At 34.5% G+C, this 12,124-nt stretch overlaps 6 protein-coding genes across 8 annotated transcripts; 3 read left to right on the forward strand and 3 right to left on the reverse strand.

Annotated features, from left to right (window-relative positions):
- Positions 1 to 841: 841 nt before the first annotated feature.
- Positions 842 to 2,866, reverse strand: Osi21 (osiris 21). Of its 2 annotated transcripts, none has more exons than XM_013325648.1 (4): positions 1,851 to 2,866; positions 1,582 to 1,774; positions 1,276 to 1,495; positions 842 to 1,152 (listed from the first exon to the last, which is right to left on the reverse strand). In XM_013325648.1, exons 1-4 carry the CDS (start codon positions 2,118 to 2,120, stop codon positions 1,065 to 1,067), a joined length of 771 nt encoding a protein of 256 aa, XP_013181102.1. In that variant the 5' UTR covers positions 2,121 to 2,866; the 3' UTR covers positions 842 to 1,064. The 2 variants fall into 2 exon arrangements, with proteins under 2 accessions (XP_013181102.1, XP_013181103.1); XM_013325649.1 differs by having other exon boundaries at positions 1,070 to 1,166; positions 1,851 to 2,862.
- Positions 2,867 to 3,567: 701 nt separating this feature from the next.
- LOC106127527 (probable RNA methyltransferase CG11342) lies at positions 3,568 to 4,381 on the forward strand. The gene has a single exon (XM_013325615.1). The coding sequence runs from the start codon at positions 3,633 to 3,635 to the stop codon at positions 4,353 to 4,355; it is 723 nt and encodes a 240-aa protein (XP_013181069.1). The 5' UTR covers positions 3,568 to 3,632; the 3' UTR covers positions 4,356 to 4,381.
- On the reverse strand, positions 4,368 to 5,211 carry LOC106127528 (uncharacterized). The gene is made up of 4 exons (XM_013325616.1): positions 5,097 to 5,211; positions 4,822 to 4,913; positions 4,635 to 4,713; positions 4,368 to 4,511 (listed from the first exon to the last, which is right to left on the reverse strand). Exons 1-4 carry the CDS (start codon positions 5,115 to 5,117, stop codon positions 4,410 to 4,412), a joined length of 294 nt encoding a protein of 97 aa, XP_013181070.1. The 5' UTR covers positions 5,118 to 5,211; the 3' UTR covers positions 4,368 to 4,409.
- Positions 5,212 to 5,470: 259 nt separating this feature from the next.
- Nufip (nuclear FMR1 interacting protein 1) lies at positions 5,471 to 7,085 on the forward strand. Its single transcript, XM_013325589.1, has 3 exons — positions 5,471 to 5,850; positions 5,921 to 6,185; positions 6,265 to 7,085. Exons 1-3 carry the CDS (start codon positions 5,650 to 5,652, stop codon positions 7,056 to 7,058), a joined length of 1,260 nt encoding a protein of 419 aa, XP_013181043.1. The 5' UTR covers positions 5,471 to 5,649; the 3' UTR covers positions 7,059 to 7,085.
- A 533-nt stretch (positions 7,086 to 7,618) lies between these two features.
- On the reverse strand, positions 7,619 to 9,876 carry RpL3 (ribosomal protein L3). The gene is given in 7 exon segments (NM_001312190.1): positions 7,619 to 7,846; positions 8,009 to 8,187; positions 8,279 to 8,458; positions 8,605 to 8,927; positions 9,139 to 9,307; positions 9,391 to 9,583; positions 9,859 to 9,876. Coding segments are annotated over 7 exon segments (1,239 nt in total). The 5' UTR covers positions 9,862 to 9,876; the 3' UTR covers positions 7,619 to 7,654.
- A 472-nt stretch (positions 9,877 to 10,348) lies between these two features.
- Positions 10,349 to 11,954, forward strand: MED11 (mediator complex subunit 11). 2 transcript variants are annotated; one of them, XM_013325626.1, is made up of 3 exons: positions 10,349 to 10,460; positions 11,086 to 11,222; positions 11,494 to 11,954. In XM_013325626.1, exons 2-3 carry the CDS (start codon positions 11,147 to 11,149, stop codon positions 11,820 to 11,822), a joined length of 405 nt encoding a protein of 134 aa, XP_013181080.1. In that variant the 5' UTR covers positions 10,349 to 10,460; positions 11,086 to 11,146; the 3' UTR covers positions 11,823 to 11,954. The 2 variants fall into 2 exon arrangements, with proteins under 2 accessions (XP_013181080.1, XP_013181079.1); XM_013325625.1 differs by lacking the exon at positions 10,349 to 10,460 and adding an exon at positions 10,903 to 10,963.
- Positions 11,955 to 12,124: the final 170 nt, after the last annotated feature.

Below are 12,124 nucleotides of genomic sequence, written 5' to 3' on the forward strand. Positions count from 1 at the left end.
TGGTCGATACATACAGCCGATACGGCTACGAAGACCTTTACTCTTGACATTGTCCACCTTTGGAATGTAGCATGATCCACGCAGTAGCAAGGTATGAACATTGACAATGAAATACTTAACCCTGATATCTTATGAAGCGGGTAATGTAATGATTAATGAGTTATTCATGTAAAGTGTTTGATTGCATGCATGTGCAGTGAATCGACTGCAACTTTCCACTTTCAAACTGCGCTGGCCGCGCCGCGCCTTCTTAACGGAAAATCTCGACATATTTGTTCAACTTATATCCACTAGAGCGAAAAAAGAAAGCATTCGTAGAATAAAAATATTGTAATAACAGTAAAATTAGATAGTTTTATTTTAAACTTGTGTTTCACAATCCATAATAATAGAAGAGATTTAAAGATTGTTTATGAATGGATTTTTCTTTCTACTTTTACCGTTGGTTTCTGAAACCTGATTTAAACGAAGATATTAGACGATATCGTCGTCCTTGTCATTATATTTGACAAAACAAGGATAATAATATGTTTTAAAAGGGAATTTTTGTCTCGGAAATCCATAGTTACCTTAAGATAAATATAGATCCATAGCTAAAGCTTTGTAAAAAAACAAAAACACCACATTGTCGTATTTTTCCTTTAACTTAGAATCATTCATAGGCGACTTATATTCTATAAGAAATGAAATTGGTATATTATTTTTACAATTAGTTTGGGTACTGATATAAGAAGGTAGGATTACTGGTGTATTTGTAGAATCGGCAATTTTATTTTGGTTTCATTTAAATCTATTAATAATTTCTGGGAAGTAAAATGAATGTTTAATAAATTAGCTTTTATTGTATCTTACATAATTTCAATAAATTATTTTACATTTTCATACCTAAATACAATTGTCATATTGTCACAATACAATAAATTATAATAAATTATTCACTGACATATATTCGAATGTTCTAAGTTTGTCACTATAGTGTCAATGCTTTGGCTTGAGGCTTTCATACGTATGGGTCCATGAGAACAACAAATGGTGAGGTTCAGAAAGTGTTCGAAGGCTTGCTTTTAGGCGCTTGGCGCTGGCTGTTCCCCCTTGTATAGGTAAGGGTCCAGCGCGCTCTCTTTAACCGGCCGCACCACGTACAGGTTCCGCCTTCGAATTAAAGACTAAAATAAAGATTTAGTACTTATTATATACAAGCAAAAAACATTCCAATTAAGCTATATAATTATTATATCGTTTATAGTTTATTAAACGAATATAAAAACATTTCACCTATGATGTCCATCGGCGTGGACTTGGAACGTTGTTTCAGCAGCTGGTCCTTCTTGGCTGAATAGTTTCCTGAGGGCAATGATACCGGCAATTGTCAAAGCGACCTTGCTGGCAATGAGCGCCTTACCGGCAATGACAGCTAAGGTCTTCAGAGCCATACCGCCCACTATGCTAACAGTGGTGAGCACACCGAGCATCATATATGGCAGGACCTTCTTTCCTGTACAATAAATGAATCTATAAGTATCAAATAATATTTTATAAATAATATAAGAAGTTGAAAGACATTGGTAAAAATGCGCGCACCTCTTCCTCTACCTTCCGTCGACAAATCGAGTGACACAGAATGAGTGTTCAATAATTGTTCGAATTTTCTGCGTAACATGGTGTCGAGTTTTTCTTCAGCTGACATTCCAGGGAAGAATCGAGGCTCCGCCATCGCAGGAGGTGCATCGGACTGTTTCACCAATGTCAATCCATCGGCCAGTTGTACGTTCTCCTGTGCGACATATTAAAATATTATAATACACAACCACCAAACACATATCAATACGAAAACACTGCACCACCATCACCTGTTCCACTGCTCTTGTGAGTGCCGTTAAAGCTTTACCCTTCAAACATGTCGTTAAATGTTTATGCGCACTGCAATCGTCGTACACTTTTTGTAACATGGAGAACTCCGGTGATTGCCACCACGAGCTTTCGTCGGCTCTGCCGCTGTCCACTTCGTTCTGGTAGTCCTCCGCGTCCATTCTGCGTGACCTTCTCGGCCCATGGACGCGTCCGGCGACCACCACCGCACAGATAAGCGAAACAAGAGCTATCCGAAATGTGGAACTCATTTTTATTTTTAACGCGCACAACACTAAAAATATGAAAAAATACGTTTATGAGGGTAGCCCAGCGACAACTGACCGGTGAAGTGGCGGCAGCGAGTTTATAACGGGCACGCACCTCACCGCCAAGCACCACCGAACATCCGCCATTCCGCACCGATTCTCCTGCACGCGCACTTATGTAACTGAACTTGAAAATGATTGAGAATCATTTTCCAAGCCAATTTCACCGATAAAATGCCCGACAAAAACTAAGTCGTATGCATTACCAATTGCACTTGTATATGTGTGTGTGATAAAATGAAATTACGGATGAGTTTGCGTGTGGTGCGGACTGTTCGGGCTTACGTTTCACTCGCGGACGACCGGTTGCGGACTTGCGATCCATACGGAGGGATTGTAGCAATATTATTTCAAACTTTAACGACGTGATCGTGGAGTTCGAGGACTGCTTACACCTCGATCCGATGCCTCGATCAACTGCAAGTAGAAGCTGCCGTAGCGGATGTCCGGTGGCTAACACGAGGAATTATATAGCTGCATCAACCACATAAAGAAAGTAAGAGTTGCAACGAAGTGCATTCGTAAGCACGCAACAATTAATAACACTAATGTTTTAACAATGTACTGAATATGTGATTTCTTTTTGGTATAAATAAAAATCTCTGTTTTCTATGCGTTTGGATGCCATTGGTCGATTTCTAATGGAACTTTGATATGGTGTAATGAGGTCGCTTAGGAAGATGGCAGACCTAACAACTAAAAATAAAAAATAAATGTTTTCTACACTTTTGTTCAGAATGGCTATTCACCCTATACTATCCTATGAACTTATTCCCTTTATAATGTTCAATACCTGTATCAAATTTCAATAAGATATGTCGAACTGTTGCAGAGTTATCGAGAAAATTTGTTAACTAAACTTATCCTACGTATAATATAAATATATACAATAGATGTTTTCGAGATCATGGATAGCCTACGTGTTTTTACAGACTGTGGGTCTACATATTAAATTCATCGAGATCTATTTCGCCATTCTGTGCATCTCTATATCCAAACATTCGAATATAATATTGGCAAGATTTTAAGCGAGCGTTGCCGATTGCGTTAATACAGTAAATTGCCATCTGACGGCGAACTAACGCATTACTTAAAATCTAAACGTGTGGAGTCCTAAGATTTGTTGGAAATAAGTACAGATGGCAATGTACAAAACGGAACTAATGTCGAGGTTATCTCATAATTTGCCGATAACTCTAATATAAATTAAATTACGTTTATTACAAGTATTGTTATGCATGAGACATATGAAAATTATTAAAATTATTCAGGGTGTATAAACAGCAAATTTTAATTTGAAAAATTATGTTGAAACGAACTTGAGAGATTAATAAACGTCAACGTCAAACGTCATCGCCAAGTGGTGCTTTGTTTATGCAGAGTGGTAAATTTTTCAATTTTTATAATTAATTAATAAGATAAACTTTTAAATTAATTAAAATTCGAAATACTACTATGGTACTTGACGTTAACCTTGCTTACCAAGGCGAAGATCCAGGAGCTGTACAGTATGGGAATTTCATAAACTATTACTCCTTTCACAATTCAAATCAAAGAATAGAAGGTCTTCATGCTTCAATGTTTCCAAATATTGACACTAATGAAGATATTATATGTTTGGATATTGGATGTAATACAGGAGAACTCACAAAAGAAGTTTATGAATATCTAAAAATTAAAATTTACCCAACATCTTCAATTCATATTCTTGGTGTAGACATTGACCCAATTCTGATACAAAGAGCTAAAGACCTCACAAACATAAGTGATATTACATTTATAAAATCAAACATAATGAATGAAGAGGATCAAAAGATAATTGCACAATACTTAAATTCATATAATAAAAAAAAGTTTGACATAGTGTTTTGTTTTTCTGTTACAATGTGGCTACATATAAACAGTGGTGATGAAGAATTTTCAAATTTTTTAAAATCCTTTAAGAATTATACAAACTCATTAATAATAGAACCACAACCATGGAAATGTTATAGGAATGCTCAAAGACGAATGAAGAAATCTGATAGTAATTTCCCTCTTTACGAATCATTGAAAATAAGAAGCAATGTTGAGTTATTTATTGTAGATACTTTAACAAAGAACGGTTTTATAAAAACATATGAATCTCCTCCATCAAAATGGAATCGAAAAATACAAAGTTTTCACTCAATTAAATAAATAAATATTAAGACTTGTTACAATTATTTTATTAGATGAATAATAGTTAACATTTTACGGTACCCCTTCCTCAGCATTTAATTCACATTCCACTTTAATATCCCTATTTAAAACTTTAGAGTCTTCTGAATCTTGTGCTTTCAGCATATTTAGTACCTGTAACGTTATACAATGAGTAATTATATAGAAAACATAAGATAATAAACTTAACAACAACAGCTACACATGTGACTAAATGTGAGGAAAAATAGTTAAATGGAACAGACTAACAATATTTACCTGCCCAGATGCATTGCTGGCTGGAACTCTTTCTTCTGTAGCTTTTCTCTTCACTGGTGTTTTTGTTTGAGCACATAGACTATAAAGAAACAGCAAATTAGAATACATGTAGTTTCTATCTTATTATGTGTTTTGAATAATATGATACTCATAATAACAGTAACAAACTAACGAGTTAAAAGCTCACCCGGGCGATGATTCTGCCAATGGATGCAGTAACATAGTCATTTCTGCTAACTTATTAAACGCAGCACCTGCTTCCGTAAATATTTGGCCAACCTATAAGAGATTCTGCTTAAATAAAGAATTCGATAATTTGTAGCCACTTATTGACATGAGAAAGCCAAAGAGTCCGTAGTGATAAAAATTGAACCGTTGTTTTCAGTTAAACAAGCTTTAGTATTAAAAAGGTATTGATAACGTAAATAAGTTCAAAATGTAATTAAAGTACACACGGACTACCTTTGCTGCAGAATTATCCATTAGATTTGTATTCTAACGATATGTTATTAAATATTGATGTTATAACACTGTAAAAATGTTGACATGTTTTTGTTTTCAACTTGTCTGTCAAACCGTAATCCACAAACCAATTGTTGGTAAAATAAAATTCAAAAGGTTGATAAGCTTTTTTAATTCAAAATTAGATATTTTCAGTTTAACACTTAAGAGCATTCACATAGGTATAAAATAAGTACACGTTCTTTTATATAAAATTAATTTCAATAAATTGATACCTTTAAGCGAAACCTAAAGATTTTTAGGTTCTTACGTAATTGGCACTGGCAACATTTCGTTTACAAATGACATGTATGGTTTTGTTTATGGACAATTAACCTAACCTAAAATTGTGCCTACAATATATATAGTTAACAAAAATTATAAATTGTTTTGCCGATGCTTTCATCATATTACTGTATATCTTTTATTTTGTTTAAGAGAAAAGAAATCAAGTTTTGTCTTGCGCCAGAACTTATCCTGTAACGACATTTGCTTATAATTAAATAAGTGAAAAATGTATCAGAATAATCCTCGATTTAGACATTGGTCTCCTCAGTTTAGACCACGGGGACAGTTTTTACGACGTAATTATACACCAAATCACTTTAGATATACAGGACCACAAGTACAAAATAACTATGAATTCTGGTGTGAAACTTGTGACAAAGGATTTCAGACTCTAAACATTTTAGAGAATCATAAATCACAACATCAAGTACGTATTTGACGACTTCTATAATAATAATAATATTATCATTACATTATATTAAATATAATTTTTTTAGAAATGTAACATAGATGGATGTCAATTTGTGGCCCACCCTAAAATCATAACAAAGCACATCCAAATGCAACATTCTACAGGATTATATAAAAAAATATCAAAGTTAAATAATCCTGAGGAAATCCGAAAATGGAGGGAGGAAAGAAAATTGAAGTATCCAACAAAGAAAAACATAGAAAAGAAAGCAGCGGAATTAAAAGAAAAAATAGAAAGAGGTGAAAAAATGGGCATGAATTATCAGAAGCACCATAAACATAGGAAACCAGGTAATATATGTATAAACCTGAAATGACTTTCAAAAAATTTACACTTTACAATGTTTTCATCTTAAATGTCTGCTTTCAGAATTATATTCAAGAAATCAACACAATCATGCCATGACGAAAGGGAGGGAAAAATTCCAAGGAAGACATAAAAATAACAAATTTAAAAATGAAACTGCCTCATTTCATAAGAAACCACAAGCTGCAAAAAAGGTTTGCAGGACAATACCAAAACCTGATAATACACAAAAACTTAATCCTTTTGCTGGAATACAACACATTATTATAGAAGACAATCATGATGAAGAAATTGACGAATCACTTCAAAACTCCTTGATTGAAGATGATGATGTTTATGCTGAAGAGGGAATAAATAATGTAAATGAAAAATCACAATTAGAACCTTCAGTATGTGGAGCTTTGTCAAGTCTTATGAATGAATATGGATCTTCAGATGAAGATGTTAGCACTGCTGTAGATAAATCTATCAATGGTTTGGTAAAACATCAGGTAGAGTTGACCAAGACCACAACAGAAATCAAAAAAGAAACAATAGAGAAGAAACTGCCTATAACTGCAGATGTAAATAATAAATGTAAAAGTGATGAGGACAGTGGCCCTGAAGAAACAGTTATTACTAAATCTACGACTGATCACAATGTTGAAGAAAATAGTAGCAATAATTTGAAACCAAAATTAGAGAAAAGGCCGAGGAGTCCACCAAATATAAAACATTATAAAAGACCAAAATATCTGTTGCCTTCCACTTTGCTTGTTAAACTGTTAAGTAGAGAAATAGAACAAGAACGCAACATAATACTTCAATGTGTCAGACATACTGTAAAAAATAACTATTTTGATAATACCAAAGACTGAATTGTATTATAACATTGTAAATATAATTGTAATAACGTTTTTATTGTATACATTTGAAGATAACAAAAAAGTTTTGACACTTAACTGTCTCTAATTTATTGCTTGTCCTTTAATTTGGCAAAGTATAAAATGCAGTAAAAAGCTTTTTTTTGTTGTAATTGATACACATAAAACTATTAAAATAATCTGAAAAGATTAGTTTTCCTGAAACTTTTATATAAATTAAGGGTTATATAGAACTAGCAGTCGATAAGTCACCGACTCACATCTGTGAAGAATTTCAAAGATGTGTGAAGTCAACCAACCCTTACTGGGCCAGCCTGTTTGACTCTGAGCCTGGGCCTGGCAGTGGGCTCTACAGAAATATAATAAAGCATGAATTTGGCTAAAAATACACTTGGCACTGGCATTTTTATAATGGAAGAAAAAAAAATGAAAGCAGTAGCATACTTTATTAGTTATTATTGCTATGGTGCTTATTAAGATTTGTCAGTCACTTGTACCACCCTTGTACAATGTGATTTCTTATGTTATTAGGGGAGAATATACAAAATAAAGAATAGTTTTTAATATATCATTTATTCTTAAAAGAATAATTAAGATTGCGGCGCAGCCGTTGTGGTGGTGGCAGCAGCCTCTTCACGGATACGATCCTTCTTGAGAGTGCCCATGAAAGCAGCCTTATCAGCAGGTGTTTGGAAGCGACCATGTCCAAATTTGGATGAAGTATCAATGAACTTAAGGTTGATCTTCTCAAGAGCAGCCCTCTTGGTGTGCACACGAAGTGACTGAAAACAAGAATTGTGTTTAGCATCATAATAAGGGAAAGGTAAATCAACTATTTGAGTTTTTACAAATCAAAATGTAATATTTGAAAGGCTCTTTGTTATATCTTTGATCTCTCATATAAATTAAAAAAAAAAACATAAAAACACTCATATATCCCTCACCTTTCTCAATGTAATAACTCGTTTCTTTGGACCCATGCAACAGCCCTTGATCATGACGAAGTCATTATTGACTTCACCATAGTGAGGGAACCCACCCATGGGGGTAATAGATTTCTCAGACAGGTCATACTCAGTAGAGGCATTGTTTTTGATGACTTTCCCATCCTTGGTGTGGATTCCTGAAAATAGAAATCAATGAATTGATTACCTACTGAAAAAAGAGTTACAAATATGACAAAATCTGAATACTAGTAAATTTGGTGAACGAACCTTGTCCAATTCTGTAGATTTTCTTATTCATTTCTGTTCGGTGATGGTAGCCCTTCTGACCAGCCCTGGCAACAGTGAATGAAACTCTTGAAGGATGCCAAGCTCCAATACAAGCTACTTTACGCAGACCCTTGTGTGTCTTGCGTGGGAGCTTCTTAGTGTGCCAACGGGAAGTAACACCTGTAAGTTTGATATATATAAATTATGCTGTTATGTATAATTTGATCCTATTTTAGCCCCAATTTGTAAAAAGAAATGTATATTGTGACTATGACATTTAAAAACTATGTATCCTATAGTAATAATAAACTTAACAAGCTATGTACCTTTGTATCCTTTGCCCTTTGTAACACCAATGCAATCAATCATCTCATCCTGAGCAAAGACTGAATCCACTGGGATAGGTTTTTCAAGGTGTTCCCGAGCCCATTTTACTTTGTCTTCAATAGTTCCACCATTCAATTGAATCTCCATAATATGAGCTTTCTTCTGGCGTTGTTTCAACAACTTCATTTGAGTGTGGGCAATAACTCTGATCACACTGCAGTAGCGGATCATTTTCTTGAAATCCTTTTCAATGGATTTCTGGCCAAGCTCATCTTGCCATTTCTTGCTGGCTTTGGTAAATGCCTTCTTCTTGCATTTATACCTATTTAATTCAAAATTTAACACTTGCTGCAATAAAAAGCTATGCCATCTCTTCAGTGAGCGGAGATAACATAGCTGTTATATGCCCAAGGCATACATAAAGGTAAAGCCCTCATCACAGTGAGAGGAGAGCTGTTTACAATTATTAGTAAATGAAATTTGAAAAAAATTATAAAAGGTAATAAAACGACACCTTTAACAAAGATACATACCAGTTCTTATAGAAGCGACGTCTACAGTCCTCGGACATATGTTCTGCCCATACGGTGAGCAATGCGCGGAGGCCATGTGGTGTTTCAATATAACCGACCGCGCCGACACACACCATTGGTGGAGTCTCGATGATGGTAACTGCCTCCACAATTTCCTTCTTGTTGATCTCTTTAATCATTTTTAAATAATATTAGTGATTATTCATTTTCAACGACATCACTAATAGAAGTCTTAAATAGAAAATAACTTACTTGATCCAGGACGGTCAGGTTCACGAACCACGTGGGTCATACCAGCCTTATATCCGATAAAAGCGGTAAGGTGCACAGGTTTATTCGGATCATCTTTAGGGAAAGCCTTCACCTTACCGCGGCTGCGGCGGGATCTCTTCTTGGGATAGAATCCCATAGACCCATGACGAGGAGCCGAAAATTTTCTATGCGACTGAAAAGATAAATTATGGTTTAAATACCTAGCAAACTACGTTAATTTAAGTTAGATATCAACAATATCATCAGTCCGCCCTAGAAAAATCTTCACATAGATTCAGGTTCTAACCGTATTTAAAAACTAGTGGTATCATCATTTGAGTTTCTAAATTATTTAAATATAATACAAATCACAACTAAAATAATATTTCGATTAGTATTCTTTTACTGAATAACAAAAATAAATTTAGATTATTAAGAAAATTAACAATTTAAAACCCAGTTACTAACCATGTCGGTTCACTGTCGCAACAATAATGGCCGAGTTGTAGTGTCGTGTCCTGTCAGGTTGACGGCAACCAGAACTGTTTAAATATTGGCCGTAGGCACTAGGGTTTTGGCCGCTTGTTTTTTTTTGGATTATACTATATTGTACAGGTATTTGTAGTCCATGGGTCACGCAAAAAAGTACTATTTGCTATCTGAGTAAATAAATGATAGTGTAATTTCCAGATCTTAACTTAACATCTTTTTTTTTTTAATAAATACAAATATTTTTGTAAAAAACATCATGTTACATTTTTTTATTCAATTATTACTTATTATTATAAGGATTTATTATGCTGATGTACGCCTTACGTACAGGATGCAACCATAATCTTCGAAATTAAATTGATATTGTATAATTCCGTCACAAGCATCTCGTAGCCCGTGTTTTACTTCATACACACAACCAACGTTGAATCGGTGACATGAATTATCTATTTGGTCTAGCCATGTATAAATCAGCTCTGAACTGGTCTATAAGTTTAGCTCACATATGTTGTCTTCTGTGACAGCATGGATGACTACGGCCTAGTTATCCCTAAACTGGGTAGGCTCTGAACCCCTCGGTAAGGTTTGAGGTCATATAATAAGCTGGGCTGCGGACGAGAGCGAAAGCGTGCCCGTGGTTCCGTCCCGATGCGTTGGAGGAACAGAGGGGTTTAGTGGGTACGCCTCCGCTATGGAGGAGAATCCCACATAACTACCGCGTCCCTCTCGGGGCGCGGAGTATGCATAAAGCATTCCCCTCTGAAAAAAAAGGACATATAATAAGCTGGCGACAACGTTGCCGTATACATACGTAGGAACTAAACAACAAAATATCGGCGACACGGGCCTATGTACGAACCTTATTACTCTGTATGGATTAAGTTGCTTAGGGGCCAAAATTACCGGGCTTACAAGATTTAGTTTACCTTGTGACCGAGGAGAAGACCATATTTCCTAAGCTCTTTATTTGAATTGATTATTTTTTTTCAATCTTAAGAAATAAAAAAATATTTTTTTTTTATCTCGTATCATACTTTGTCTTTGGGTAGGCTATCATTGTCAAACTCAAACGTCAAAGTCGGTAAGTCAAAAATCAAAATATTGCAGAGAATCGGAGAAGAGAAAAGCTTTTGTAACTTTTATTTATTAATTTAAAATTGGTTTTTAAAGTGGTAATCTGCATCGTACTTTTTATATTGATAGCCGGCCAAAATATCAAGCTAGAAATTTTGTTCAATTAAAGCACTAATTTCTTCAATAAGAAATGGCAGGACCAATGGAAAGAATCCAAGTTCTGGACGATATTGAAAAGGACATTATAACTTGCCTGCAATGTGCTGGTAAGATTAATTGAATCTGTCTTAGCATTTCTTTATTGAATTCGTTTGCTACATGTAGGTTTTATAGATTCTGTGAAACTCGAGTCAGAATCCTAAATTCTTTGGTACACAAATTAAATCAAGGATCACTTAGCATATTTTCTTATTCACTGTTACATATATTATGTTATTTTGGATGTAATGTTTCTATCTATAATATTTTATCATCCTTTAGTTAGAAGCGGTTTCCATCTTGTACTATAATTCTGAATATCACATGTTATTATTTCAGCACAAGCACTTTTGGAATTAGGCAAAGAAAAATCCAGTCAAAAACAAGCTGAGACTAATACATCACAATTCTTAAGAACTCTTAGTCAAGTGGAGTCCAAGTTGAGTGACCAGATTAACTATTTAACCCAAGTGTCTACTGGACAGCCACATGAAGGGTCAGGATATGCATCTCAGAAAGTTTTGCAGATGGCTTGGCACAGACTTGAACATGTCCGCTCTTGGGTCAATGAATTGGATAGACTGAAAGCATCACACTTGGCTGCAGCTAATCGTCCAACACCAGGAATTCCTAATGGCAGTATGACTTCTTCTGGAACTAGTACTTAAATGCTTTTTAATCTTTGCATTATACTTGTACAAATTTTAAAAAATAACATGTCCATGTAACCATTCCTTGGGTTATGTATTTTAATATCTACAGCTAAAGCTCTTATTAAAGTTAAATAATAAATGAATTACACTGAATACAATTGACTTTCTTTTCTTTCAACAACATAAAATAATTAAAGCCTTTTATTAATCAAATAAATGATGATAAACCATGTGCATGTACTCTTATCAAAAGCAAACAGCAGGCCAATGACTGTTTATGTTAATAAAATTGACATAAAACTTTAATACTAAAAAAA

The sequence above is a fragment of the Papilio xuthus genome, unplaced genomic scaffold, assembly GCF_000836235.2.
Source record: "Papilio xuthus unplaced genomic scaffold, Pxut_1.1 DF824655.1, whole genome shotgun sequence".
In the NCBI taxonomy this organism is placed as follows: Eukaryota; Metazoa; Arthropoda; class Insecta; order Lepidoptera; family Papilionidae; genus Papilio; species Papilio xuthus.

Bases quoted from the DNA above. Each gene is read 5' to 3' on its own strand.
- Osi21 (XM_013325648.1), bottom strand. From the start codon at position 2,120: ATGAGTTCCACATTTCGGATAGCTCTTGTTTCGCTTATCTGTGCGGTG. The intron at 1,775-1,850 runs GTGATGGTGGTG...TATGTCGCACAG, and splicing joins TCACAAGAGCAGTGGAACAG to GAGAACGTACAACTGGCCGA. The intron at 1,496-1,581 runs GTGCGCGCATTT...TTTATTGTACAG, and splicing joins GACGGAAGGTAGAGGAAGAG to GAAAGAAGGTCCTGCCATAT.
- LOC106127527 (XM_013325615.1), top strand. From the start codon at position 3,633: ATGGTACTTGACGTTAACCTTGCTTACCAAGGCGAAGATCCAGGAGCT.
- LOC106127528 (XM_013325616.1), bottom strand. From the start codon at position 5,117: ATGGATAATTCTGCAGCAAAG. The intron at 4,914-5,096 runs GTAGTCCGTGTG...AATCTCTTATAG, and splicing joins TGGATAATTCTGCAGCAAAG to GTTGGCCAAATATTTACGGA. The intron at 4,512-4,634 runs GTAAATATTGTT...ATAACGTTACAG, and splicing joins CCAGCAATGCATCTGGGCAG to GTACTAAATATGCTGAAAGC.
- Nufip (XM_013325589.1), top strand. From the start codon at position 5,650: ATGTATCAGAATAATCCTCGATTTAGACATTGGTCTCCTCAGTTTAGA. The intron at 5,851-5,920 runs GTACGTATTTGA...TAATTTTTTTAG, and splicing joins ATCATAAATCACAACATCAA to AAATGTAACATAGATGGATG. The intron at 6,186-6,264 runs GTAATATATGTA...GTCTGCTTTCAG, and splicing joins CCATAAACATAGGAAACCAG to AATTATATTCAAGAAATCAA.
- MED11 (XM_013325626.1), top strand. From the start codon at position 11,147: ATGGCAGGACCAATGGAAAGAATCCAAGTTCTGGACGATATTGAAAAG. The intron at 11,223-11,493 runs GTAAGATTAATT...TTATTATTTCAG, and splicing joins AACTTGCCTGCAATGTGCTG to CACAAGCACTTTTGGAATTA.